Below are 13,643 nucleotides of genomic sequence, written 5' to 3'. Positions count from 1 at the left end.
CTCGGCCTTCAGCAAGTTTTTTTTTATTAGTTTTTATATGTAATGACGACTACTCAACTTAAATCCGCGAATATAAAGCCCAAGTTTGCCGAAATTTGGCGTGTTTTAGTCAAACTTTGCCTAAATTTGCTATACAATTTTTTTTTCTCGCCTGGGGGCGGCCCTGGGGCCCGCGGCTGGGGGCCAACTCGCCCCTAGGCCTATTTTTTGCGCCGGGTCACCCCTAGGCGGCGATTTTAGGCGCCCCTGGAGGACCAACGGCTGGAGATGCTCTCACGTTTAGTACCCTCGCGGCTAGCCATTGCACCGGAAAACTTTCGTTGGAAATATTAAGCAACACACTCTATAAGAACATAATCCAAGACAGATGTAAACATTTTTTAAAGTTCGAACGTTCGTTTATTTTTTTGCGGGAAAAACGCAGTTTGTTTTCAAAACCTGTATCTTTTTTTCAACGCCGACAATTCCAAAATTGTGAATAATTAATTTAAATTGTTGAACATTTTTTGAGCTGTGTACAATTTTTTTGAAAAACAACAAAGTTTTATTGTAATGTTGAACAAAATTTTGAAAAACAAGAACATTTCATAAAAAAATGAACGAAAATAGTAAAAGTGAACATTTTTTGGAACTTGGAACAAAATTTGAAGAAAGCGAACATATTTTTGGATCTGTGAACAATTTTTGAGAAAGGGAACATTTTTTGTAACTCTGAACAAAATTTGGCAATGTGAACATTATTTGGAATTGTGAACATTTTTTGAAAATGCGACCAAGATTTGAAACTCAAACATTTTTTGAATTAACAGAAACAAGATTTCAAATGTGAACAAAGTTTTGAAAATCTGAACATTTTTTGAAAATGCGAAAAAGTTTTGAAACTCGGACTTTTTTGATTTAATAGAAATAAGATTTAAAATGTGAACAAAATTTTGAAAATCTGAACATTATTTGAAAATGGGAACAAGTTTTGAAACTTGAACATTTTTTGAATTAATGGAAACAAGATTTCAAATGTGAACAAAAATTTGAAAATCTGAACATTTTTTGAAAATGCGAACAAGTTTTGAAACTTGAACATTTTTTGAATTAATAGAACAAGATTTCAAAATGTGTTTTTTTAAATCCAAACATTTTTAAAAATGCGAACAAGTTTTGAAACACGAACATTTTTTGAATTAATAGAAACAAGTTTTCAAAATGTGAACAAAAATTTGGAAATCTGAACATTTTTTGAATTGTTTATCATTTATTTAGAGAACATGATCAAAATAAATTTCCGAAGATTGTTTGAAATTTTGAGCTAAATTTGAAATTCCAAACAAATTATGAAATTCTGAGTTCATTGAAAAATTGGAAACTGAAAAAGGAAACAAAAAGAACAGAAAAAGAAAAAAATGAAAAACGAAAAAGGAAAAGAAAACAAAAAGAAAATAAAAGACCCCGGCTTAGGAACCTTCTGGAAGATTCCGTAAACCGGAAAAGACCGCTGGAACCTTCGAGAAGTGTCCCAAACCGGCAACGAGGAACGCATTAACGGGCCGGCCCATCTCAACACTCGATCGCGACCGCGAAAGGTCGATAATGTGACGCAAAATGCGTCATATAGGGTTTTCCTACAGTGCCTTCACCTGTTGTCGCCTGTCCTTCGATCTTCAGTATTCATCTCCTGTTGGTCGGCGTCGCTGACAAACAGGCTGCCGCCATTGGCCACACCCAACCCCACCCCCATCCTCTGGCCGATCTCCACCCACGCCACCACAAACGCCGCCGCCGGGAGCCACCACGCCACCATGGACCGAGGGAAAGGCCGCTCCCCCGCGGATCCAGTGCCCTCCCCGCGGTTCAACCCGGGAGAAGGAGGAACAGCCCTCCACCGCCGCCGTCAATCGCACGGGCTTTGCCCGGCGCCGCCCCGGGCGGCGACGGAGGGGAGGAGTCGGGGCGGCTGGTGGCTAGGGTTGGCGCCTCTCGTGTCGGCCGCAAGGGGTGTGATGCGAGAGGGAGGGTTGGCCTCCGGTTGATGAGTTGATGATCTCCGGTTGTACATTCAGTCTGACTAAAACTAGTCTCTTTTAGAGGCTAAAGTTCCAATCACCCCTGACTAAAGAGAGGCTAGAACTAGTCTTGAGACTAAAAAATTTTAGTCAGGGAAACCCTACTAAAATATGGATTAGTCCTCTCTCTCCTCATTTAACTCCTCTCCTTTAACACATGCGAGTTCGGGATTAGAGGGTTTGGAGGATAATAAATGCTCATTAACACATTTTAGTCTATTTAGTATTTGTATCCAAGCATGGGTGAGGCTAGCAAGTTTTAGTCCCACTACTTTTAGTCATGAGACTAAAACGTATCCAAGCACCCTCTAAGGTTGTAATGTCTGAATTATAAGTCATTACTTAGAACAACTACATGTCATTTACAATCAAAAGTTCTCGAGACTAACTGATCCTGAAGTTCTGATTACTTCGGCTCAAGTCTATCGGTTGCTCATCACAAACATATCCAGTCTCACACACACAAGGATTATTAACTAGTACTATTATTTCCACGTTAGCTGGCATATAGACTGCAGTGCTTTCACACGATGCCCTTCAGAAAAGGAACACAGAGGAAAACAGAGTAGCTCAAGAAGCCAGCTGTAACTCAGATGCAGTGAGTGATTCAAGCTCAGTTGAAATGGTAGAGAGGCAGCTCAGCATTGAGAGGGTGGGACATCACTGTCAGCACATGTGTCACTGAGATCATCGAGCTTATCGCCGCTTTGAGGGTATCCCTCGAGCAACCGGGCTTCACGATCGTCTTCACCTGGAAGTAAATTCATTGGTATGCTTGGCACAGTTAGGAACACGAGACAGGCAACAAAATGCAACCTGAGTCGAGATATAGTTTCAGGCACGAACCTTGTCGAGATATAGTTTTAGCATTTCGATGTCGCCCATGTAGTCCTGATCTTCAATGGTCAGTGTGATGGGCTTTGCATCTGAACCAGGTCCTTCAAATTGAATACCTCCAGGAGTCCTGTAGAAGTCATCGAGGAGAAAGCTCGAAGCTTTCTCTCGCAGCAACCTGAGTCATACAGGAAACGATTCAGTTCGTATAAGGCGTAAGATCGTGACCAGATAAAAGTAGGACTTTTAAGTGTTACAACTAGGGAGTAATTGGGCATTATTTGCTTGTAAATTTCATTTTACATCATGAACCGATGCGTTTTTTTGTTCAGTAATGACCTCTAAATAAAATGAGTTCCATGGACTTCGTGTTTTATTATATCAGTGGTCTCATAAATCGCTCAATGTGAATTATGTTAACAATATTTAAATTAATTATGTTTTTACAGGTTACAAATCAGTTACGCTAGAAGTCTAAACATTTGTCGACAATATGTATAATTTTTTTTTGAGGAATATTTTAAATAGTTCTATTGTAGTAAAAAAACTCACATTATTTATTAAAAAAATCACATTACATATTTTTCTGTTATAGTTAGAGAAATCTCAACCTTCCATACTTTGATAATGATAGGGGTGTTTTTTTTTGAACTCATAATGATATGGTGAGTTATTCATGGGGTTGAACACTTGATTCAAGTTTTTTTTTCTCAAATCTACAGTAATGAAGATGACACTTCTTCATTAGGGTTGGACACTGACGTAGATATAGGCAATCTGGAATTCCCGCTCTTTAGTTTTGAAAGAACTAAATATAAGACGTTTTTGCAGTTTAAATTGAACTACAAAAAACGATTTGAACTGCAAAAAGGTCTTATATTTAGTTACAGACGTTGTGTTACATTAGTTAACCTTCAAGAAAAGGAACAATTTGAGTTAATAAAAGCACCTTTTATATAAAAAAAATCATAGACTTACTCATATGCCTTCCCTTTCAGGTCGATAGGAGAAGGATGAATGGCAGGCTTTCCTATAGGGATTGCCCCAGGACCACGTAAATGCCTCCTGACACTCATCATTGCCTGGTAATGACAACAATAAGTATTACTGGGTTAGTAAGGACTACTTAAACAGATGGTAATCTTTTTGTACTAAATTCAGACAATACAACAGAACAAGTTTTACAAAGTAGTCTAGTTGACAAGAAGCCCATAATAAGAGTATGGCCGAAGAAATTTCTAGCTGAAAAGAAGTCTAGTGGACAAAGTAATTCTTGCTTATCTGCTTCTCCAATGTACATGATGGGTTTTTACTTAACTGCAAAAGGGGTCCTAGATAAGATGGATTCCATACCATTTAGTGCAGAGGATAAAGATAGTTTTCTTTTTTAGGGCAACAAATTTGATACATGTTCTTTTTTTTTTGTCAAGACCAAGCTTTCAAGTCTAAACAAAAGATTAAGGAATAGAAATGGCAACATAAATAAAGATCTTACGGTTAGCGGGGCAGCAGCACATCGCCACTTGTGTACAGGGTCCTTGAGATTAGCCACAGTTGCCATGTAGCCAGTCAAACCAGCTGCTATCATATGCAGGGAGATATGGCCAAGAACCTGCATAGTTCAAATATTGGAGTATTTTGCCTTTAAAAAATATTATATTCTTACAAGTTACAATCCTTACATAAGCATAGTCACAGTCAAAGTTTGACGGTAGGGATCCTCGAGCTTGATATCCAAAGAAATGGCAGACTGAACTGAACTTCTTTCCCTTGTATCTCCCTTCTTTCTGGAAATTAAGCAACATGATCAGAAGGGACTAATCCTGAAATTTAAAACCCAGATAAAAGAAACAGAAGCGTCAAAACTCACTGTTCTTTTTATCATTTCTGCTTCTACCAAGTGAGCTAACAGTTGTTCGGTGTCAATCTGTGAAAGCGACAATGTGATACCAACGATTGCATGATAAAAATTTCAGCAACTAAGAGCATGGCGAGTCACAAACCTGGGACAACTGGGCAGAGTTGTCAGATTCTTGATGGAGGAGGAGCTGAATGAAAAATGTAATGTATTGGGAACTTAGTTTATGTTAATCAGCTAATGTCATAACACTATGCGAATAAACATTGCTGGAAATGCAGCACCTCTCTTCTGATGAAGGGTGGTAAGAACTGGAACAGTGCCGCTGCCCACGGAGACAGTTGTGTTGGTATCTCTGTAACAGGCACATTATTGTTGTGGAGGATACTGATTTCCTGGAATGGTTGAACAGAAATGAATAAGGTAGAACCAAAGTTATGGTCTTAATCTTATTATTAGGTGGCCGGAAGCATTATACCTGAATGAGTGCATACATTTCTGGAATGCTTTCTATCAGTCCCTCTGGTATAAGGAGCACACCATGGTGTTTTCCTGAACATGGATACCGGGACATCAGTTTATCACAATATACAAAACATCTGATCTTGGGTGGTATATGTGTAAAGATGGCCTAAAAATTATGGACAAAGTGTTCAGCTAATATCGCAAACAAACCGACCGAAGGACTGTACAAACCTAATTCTGCCCTTGCTTGTACTCCGTCACATATCTTGTTTATAACCTCCATCAGTGTGAGTTTTGACAATGCCACCTCCTCTCCCATGATAAGCTGTATCGAGAAGTTCAAAAAATTAAAGATTATAATACTGCTCTTCTCATGCATAGTAGTGATCTGGTTTACAAGTTCGATGACTCGTACCATGTTTGGGTGTGATTGTAGTGCACATTCTAAGGCGACATGAGATGCTTTTCGACCCATCAAACGAACAAAATAGTAGTACTGGTAGGTAAATGCACAGCAGCAAAGTGCGCTGTTAGTGAAATGTAATTAGGATTATTTAACATCTAATCTGAATGAGTGAATTACAGTGTTACCTTTCCAGCTGAGATTGCATCTAGGCAGACATTGCTTATAAGCTGAGAATTCACCTGAAAAAGAATTTCGATAAATGGCAGGAGTGACAATCTGATAATGGTAAACCGCATCCGATGCCTTTTGAAATACGCGCGAGTCATTTCGTCCTAGAAAATTGCAGGTGGAATCCAGTGAGTTACCTTGCACACCGTGTCAAATCCAACGGTTGTCTCGACAAACTGGTTTTTGAGATCGCCATTCAGTGAAACAGGCACACCAACGACCTGTTCAATAAAGACATTAGTCACTGGGAGATTTCTGGGGCCCGTGAAGAATACGAGCATTTGATATTACAGATTAAATTAATACATTACCTTGGTCTTACAGTTCTTTTGGACAAGGGTCTCTGCGAGCTGTGCAGCATCTGAATTGGAAGTGACTCCTGATAACAGGGAGTAAGTGCAGTGTTAACAGAACCACGTACATGCTTCTACTAAGATGGGATATTTGATGGACTTGAAATTGCTTCACCAATTAAGGTTGAAAACATATCATGTATGTTGACAACGTGGTACACTATAATAGAACTCAAAATAGCTTGTGCATCATATTATTGGCATATGGTAAACTTGGATCAATAGTTTTCATGGACTGTCATATAACCAATTTTATCGGGTTTTCGTATTGGTACCTCCAACAATGACCAGGCCATCCAAGTTAAGATCTTGGCACGTCGTCATAGCAGCACTCACTTGCTTACTCGAGCGGATCTGGTCAATACTTCTGCCCAGCAAATCGAAACCACCTGGGAAAAGAGAGGTGCAAAGTTTATTCTGTCATCCATATGAACTGCAGAAGCGTGTCAAGAATCGACGGTAGATGAACACACTTACCCTGGTTCTTGTATGAAGCAAGAACATCATTTGTGATCTCCAATGTCTTGTTTGCAAACAGCCCCTCAGTCCCACCTACACACAAGCACAACCTACTTTAAATAAACAAAATTCTTTCATTTCTTATATACACCAAATCATTTTTTTCTAGAATACTATTATATAGACCAAATCTTGTGAGAAAAAAAATCCAGATGCTGACGCACCAAGAGACTATTTTTTTTCTTTCGAAACTGAGCCAAAAAAAAGCCAATAGGAAACTGAGACTTTGGAGTAAAAGATTACCAATAAATCCGTAGAGAATACTCTGGGGATTGTAAACCTTGAGAGCATCATGGAGGCCCCAGACCACATTGTGCCCTCCAGGTGACTGCCTCCCGGAGAAGACCACGCCCACCCTGCAAAATCAGCATCACTGTATCAGTGTTACAGATTCCCATTGGACGGATTATCAAACGATCCGGGCTAACTGCTGAGCTTGACCTGATGGGCTGGCGCTCGTTGACAGCCTTGACAGCCCCGGCGGTGTCGTCCGGCGAGAGAAAAGTGACGAGCCGCTGGCCGTAGGTGCGCGGGAAGGCCTGGGCGACGGCGTGCGCGCCGGTGGGGTCGATGGTGGTGGTCGCATCGTCGTACTCCACCCTCACCGTCGCTCCCTGGGTCAAACAACGAATTTAAGTATCACTAATCCAAGAACGAGAGAGCGGGGATGGGCAGCAGAGGATACGATGATGGAAACCCGGGCGGGCTGGTGGATGATCACCTGGAGGCAGGGTGGGAGGCGGGGCTGGTACAGCGCCCTCCTCTGCTGCAGGGGCCCCGCCAGCTCCGTGGGCACGCCGTAGTCCGCGTTCATCCCTCTTGATAGATCGCTCGGTACAAGATTAACGATTTTACTTGCTGGTTGGTGGAGTTGTGGTGCTGGTGCTGTGCGTTGGTCCGGTGAAGAAAGACGGGGGAGATATGAGAGTGTGCGTATTGTCATACCACGGGTCGGCGCCTGCGGTTTGACATGCGTCCTTGTTGTCTGTTTTGTCAAACCGGCGGGAGAGCGACACACGGGTGCTGTCCCTAGGCTATGGGCTGCCCCCTGATTTTTCTGTGCTTTTTCATTCTTCGAATGTATGCCCGACTCTTTATTCACGGAGGGGGCGGCCGGAAAGCGACGCCCACTTCCGATTGGTTTATACTATTGACAAAAAAAAATTCGATCGATTTGATTGCACATATAGCTAAAGTTTTGCTTTTGCGTAGTGATATTTTTGTTGGCTCGTGGGCAAGATCCTTGGATTATTCCTAGAGGGCTGCTACTAATCAACCGGATGACTTCCTGCCTAGCCAGCTATCTGATCTGCGTGTTGGTGGTCGTTCGATCACAGCAACAGCAACGAGCGCGCGACAACTTCAACGGAGCATCGATAACACCCCAGTGAAGCTCTATTACAGCTCTCATGGCGCACCACACGGCGCGACAAAAGCTGTAATGCAACATCGACGGTGTCCGGCGAAGCTCATTACATCCCCGGCAGAGCTCTATTGCATCCCTGTCCAGGCGGCGCTCCATTGCATCCCCGTTGTTAAACATTGTCTTGTATAGCACGCATAGGTAGAGATAGATTTCCATCGCAAAAAAAAGGTAGAGATAGATTTATCTTAACCATGTATTCATTTATCTTTCTATCTCTTCTTCTGTACGATTGTATCTCCTCTCTGTTACGATATAATATGTATGCGCTATTGGGAGGTGCGCCCCAACCAATCAATATATACATGCCGGCCTCTTGTTTGGAGGTTGAGACGCTTCAACATAATCTTCTACATGGTATACAGAGCTACCCTCTTCCCCTTCATCTAGCCATCCCTTCTTCCACCTCCAAACTCGACAATGTCGACATCCACCTCAGTTGTCTCCACCGGCCTCAACAACAATGTTTTCGAACCCCTCACTCGTTCCAATTATGTTCTCTGGCGTGCCCAAGCTCGTTCCCAGATCATGGGGGCGGGTCTCTTCGGGTATGTCGACAAAACCCTAGAAGCGCCATCCAAAACCATCACCAGCAAGAACGCCGAGGGCAAAGATCAGGTGTCTGTGAATCCTGCTTATGCACCTTGGCTCATCCAAGATCAACAGATCGTCGCCTATCTTCTCCGCAATCTCTCAAAAGAGGTTCTAGTTCAAGTAGCATCCCTAGAAACCTCCCATGCCATCTGGTCCGCCCTCGCCAACATGTTTTCTGCTCAATCTCGCTCTCGCTGCAACCACATCCGCATCTCCCTCACCACTGCCCAGAAGGGAACCCAGTCCGCTGGTGCATACTTTGGCTATATGCGAGGTCTTGCTGATGAGATTGCAGCGGCTGGGAAACCCATAGATGAGGACGAACTCGTGTCTCACATCATATCCGGGCTCGACATGGAATACCAGCCCATCATTAGCGCCCTGGATGTGCGTCCTGAGCCAACCACCGTCGACGAACTCTTCACATGGTATCCACTTTTGATCAGCGATTTGAGATGTTCCAGGGCACCGGCGGCCAAGCCTTCAAGTCATCGGCCAACGCCGCTTCCCGCCGACGGGGTGGCCCTTCCAAAGGCTACTGTGGCGGTGGCGGTGGTTCTCGTGGTGGTGGCGGACACTACGATGGAGGTGGTGGCGACCACTACGGCGGCGGTGGTGGCGGTCACTACTCCAACTCCCACGGTGGTGGCAGCGGTGGCCACTACGGTGATGACGGTGGCAACCATGGTGGTGGCTATGGTGGCCACTACCCCAACTCCGGAGGCAGCGGAGAACACAACTACAACAACGGCGGTCGCCCCTTCTACAACAACAACATGGGAGGCCAGAACAACTACAACAACAACTTCAGAGGGTATGATGAATATGAAGGAAGATGTCAAATTTGCAAGAAAACTAACCATATTGCAAAGCAATGCAAGTGACGCTATGCAGACGATAATTCACAAAAAAAGAAAGTTGCCGCAGCAGCCAACAAGTCATACGGAATAGATACCAACTGGTATGCCGATTCTGGTGCTTCTGACCACATCACCCATGAGCTCGAGAAGGTCACCATGCATGAGAAATATCATGGTCATGAGCAAGTTCACAACGCCGATGGTACATGTATGGAGATAAGCAATATTGGTCATTCAATTATTCGTTCCCCACATAGGGATATTCACCTGAATAATATTTTGCATTGTCCCACTTCATCAAAAAGCCTCCTATCTGTTCATCGCATTGCCCTTGACAACCATGTATTTTTAGAATTTCACCCATTCTTCTTTTTGATCAAGGATCAGGTCACGAAGCAAATCCTCTATCGAGGTAGATGCGTGGATGGACTGTACCCGTTGATTCCTCAAGTTAGCAGATTCAATAAACAAGTGTGTAGCGCCATCAAGCTGTCGTTGGAGAGATGGAATGCCCGTTTAGGCCACCCTTCCTTTTCCATTTTCAAACAAATTCTTAGCAAAAATAAACTTTCGGTTGTTGGGGAGCATAATTCTGAAACTATTTGTGACTCTTGCCAAAGAGCAAAAAGCCATCAGTTGCCTTATCCTGTTTCCACTAGCATTTCTGTTAAGCCATTACAACTCATATTTTCAGATGTATGGGGTCCTGCTCCTCTCTCTGTTGGGAAACATGCCTACTATGTTAGCTTTATTGATGATTATAGCAAATATACATGGATCTATCTTCTAAAAAAAAGGTCTGATGTATTTCAAGTCTTCCTCAATTTCCAAGCTCTTGTAGAAAGGAAGTTTGATAGGAAGATCATTGTTGTCCAGTCAGACTGGGCTGGCGAATATGAAAAGCTAAATTCTTTCTTTCAGAAGTTAGGCATTTTTCACCATGTTTCATGCCCCCAGGCACACCAACCAAATGGCTCCGCAGAGCGGAAACACAGACACATCGTCGAAGTAGGACTCTCCCTACTTGCGGCTGCTTCCATGCCCCTCAAGTTTTGGGACGAAGCTTATCTCACTGTTGTTCATCTTATTAACATCCTTCCCAGACGAGTTATTAAGAGTGAAACGCCCACTGAGCGTCTTTTCCACACTAAACCAGATTATGCTCCTCTTCGTATTTTTGGTTGTGCATGCTGGCCTAATCTCCGCCCATATAACAACAGAAAACTCATGTTCCGTTCCAAACAATGCGTTTTTCTGGGTTACAGTGCTCAACACAAGGGAGTCAAGTGCCTAGATGTCTCCACTGGTTGTGTCTATATTTCTCGTGATGTTGTCTTTGACGAAACACAGTTTCCGTTTGCTAAACTTCATCCAAATGCCGGCGCTCTCCTTCGGAAAGAGATCCTTCTTTTAGGCCCTAATCTCACAAATAGTGGTAGTGGGGAAATAAATAATTGTGATGATCAAGATTTGCCTAACTCTCCTAATGGTTTACCTGAGTATTCTATTTCAGAAGCTACTCCAGATCATAATGGTGAAAACAGTGCTGAAAATGGTGTACAAAATCGAGCTACAGGGCAATATTTCATGTGCACGCACTCTCCTGGCGAATCTGCTTCGGGATCTCCCCAGGTGCCTGCGTCAGACGAGACAGGCGAATCTGCCGTAGGCAGATTAGCCGCGGGATCGCCGCCAGGGCCCGCCTCTCCGCTCCTGTCGGGCTCCCCGCCCGGCTTCTCACGCGCGCGCTGGCCTGGCCGCTCCGAAGGCGCCACGTCTCCGTCGCCACGCGCTGCTGGGCCCGCCACAGGCGCCCCTGGACCAGACGTGCCTTCACCAACCGACCGGGTCGCTCCCGAGGCCCGAACCGACCGGGCTGCTCCCAAGGCCCGACCGGCGCCTGCTTCCCCCAGCGCAATTGGATCGCGCACCGCTGCTCCAAAATCCGCCTCGGGATCCCATGCTGCAGAGGATCTGCTGCTGCACTCGCCCGGATCTCCTGCGGCGGAATCCCATGTGGTCGCTCCTACACCGCCACGCACACGTCTTCAACAGGGGATTACATCCAGAATTAATTACAAAAACATTGCAAAATATGGTCTGACTTGCTTGACAGGTGAATCTAGTGAACCCAAGACTTTGCATGAAGCTCTTGGTGATTCACGCTGGAAACAAGCAATGGAGGAGGAGTTTTCTGCCTTGCAACGCAAGAAGACGTGGCACCTCATTCCTCGTCGTAAAGGTATCAATTTAATTGATTGGAAATGGGTCTATAGAATCAAGAGGAAATCAGATGGGAAAATTGATCGGTTTAAAGCACACTTGGTAGCAGAAGGTTTTAAACAGCGCTATGGTATTGACTATGAAGATACTTTTAGTCCTGTTGTCAAAGCTGCATCCATTCGTCTTGTGCTCTCCGTTGCTGTTTCCAGGGAATGGAGTCTCAGACAGCTAGACATACAGAACGTGTTTCTTCATGGTGTTCTGGAAGAGGAGGTCTACATGAAACAACCTCCTGGGTTTGAGGACAAAAATGTGCCGTTTCATGTCTGTAAACTTGACAAAGCTTTGTATGGGCTCAAGCAAGCACCTCGAGCATGGTATGCTCGGCTGAGTATGAAACTTCAAAAGCTTGGGTTTCTTCCATCCAAATCTGACACTTCTCTGTTTATTTACAACAAGTTTCAAACCATCATTTTTGTTCTCATTCACGTTGATGACATTATTGTGACTAGCTCATCTAATGAAGCAATAACAACACTGTTAAAAGATCTTAGGGCAGATTTTGCTTTAAAAGATCCGGGAGACTTGCATATTTCTTAGGCATAGAAGTCAAGAAAACTGAACATGGCATTCACTTATCACAAGGAAAGTATGTGACTGATCTGTTAGGCAGAGTTGGTATGCAAAATTGTAAGCCTTCTCCAACTCCCTTGTCCAGCACAAAACAGTTATCCTTGACAGAAGGAGCACTTTTGAATCAGGAAGATAGCACCAGTTACAGGAGCATAGTTGGAGCATTACAATACTTGACTCTTACTCGGCCTGACATTTCTTTTGCAGTCAATAAAGTTTGTCAGTTTTTGCATGCACCTACTACAACTCATTGGACAGCTGCCAAGCGCATCCTGAGGTATGTGAAGAGTACAACACATATTGGTCTAGCAATAAACAAATCCTCCTCTCTCCGAATCAGTGCTTTTTCTGATGCGGATTAGGTCGGTTATGTTGATGATAGACGCTCAACGGGAGGATTTGCTATCTTTTATGGACCTACCTTAATTTCGTGGTGTGCAAAGAAACAAGCTACTGTTTCCAGGTCTAGTACCGAGGCAGAGTATAAAGCATTAGCCAATGCTACAGCTGAAATTATTTGGGTGCAAGCTTTTGTTGGAAATATTCCCTAGAGGCAATAATAAATTGTTTATTATTATATTTCCTTGTTCATGATAATCGTTTATTATCCATACTATAATTGTATTGATAGGAAACTCAGATACATGTTTGGGTACATAGACAACACCATGTCCCTAGTAAGCCTCTAGTTGACTAGCTCGTTGATGAATAGATGGTTACGGTTTCCTGACCATGGACATTGGATGTCGTTGATAACGGGTTTAAATCATTAGCAGAATGATGTGATGGACAAGACCCAATCCTAAGCCTAGCACAGAGATCATGTAGTTCGTATGCTAAAGCTTTTCTAATGTCAAGTATCTTTTCCTTAGACCATGAGATTGTTAAACTCCCGGATACCGTAGGAATGCTTTGGGTGTACCAAACGTCACAACGTAACTGGGTGGCTATAAAGGTGCACTACAGGTATCTCCGAAAGTGTCTATTGGGTTGGCACGAATCAAGACTGAGATTTGTCACTCCGGTTGACGGAGAGGTATTTTTGGGCCCACTCGGTAGGACATCATCATAATGTGCACAATGTGACCAAGGGGTTGATCACGGGATGATGTGTTACGGAACGAGTAAAGAGACTTGCCGGTAACGAGATTGAACAAGGTATCGGCATACCGACGATCGAATCTCGGGCA

The 13,643-nt window shown here is 43.6% G+C and overlaps 1 protein-coding gene across 1 annotated transcript; it reads right to left on the bottom strand.

Moving 5' to 3' along the window:
- Nucleotides 1-2,353: 2,353 nt before the first annotated feature.
- On the bottom strand, nt 2,354-7,675 carry LOC119307641 (pyrophosphate--fructose 6-phosphate 1-phosphotransferase subunit alpha-like). Its single transcript, XM_037583712.1, has 19 exons — nt 7,442-7,675; nt 7,162-7,334; nt 6,964-7,076; nt 6,679-6,753; nt 6,477-6,590; nt 6,160-6,227; nt 5,986-6,069; nt 5,806-5,859; nt 5,630-5,710; nt 5,446-5,539; nt 5,228-5,301; nt 5,034-5,144; nt 4,895-4,939; nt 4,762-4,818; nt 4,574-4,678; nt 4,387-4,503; nt 3,870-3,973; nt 2,904-3,069; nt 2,354-2,808 (listed from the first exon to the last, which is right to left on the bottom strand). The coding sequence occupies exons 1-19, from the start codon at nt 7,661-7,663 to the stop codon at nt 2,671-2,673; spliced, it is 1,995 nt and encodes a 664-aa protein (XP_037439609.1). The 5' UTR covers nt 7,664-7,675; the 3' UTR covers nt 2,354-2,670.
- Nucleotides 7,676-13,643: the final 5,968 nt, after the last annotated feature.

The sequence above is a fragment of the Triticum dicoccoides genome, chromosome 5B, assembly GCF_002162155.2.
Source record: "Triticum dicoccoides isolate Atlit2015 ecotype Zavitan chromosome 5B, WEW_v2.0, whole genome shotgun sequence".
NCBI classification, from domain to species: domain Eukaryota; kingdom Viridiplantae; phylum Streptophyta; class Magnoliopsida; order Poales; family Poaceae; genus Triticum; species Triticum dicoccoides.
This window is presented reverse-complemented; position numbering and strand designations above follow the sequence as displayed.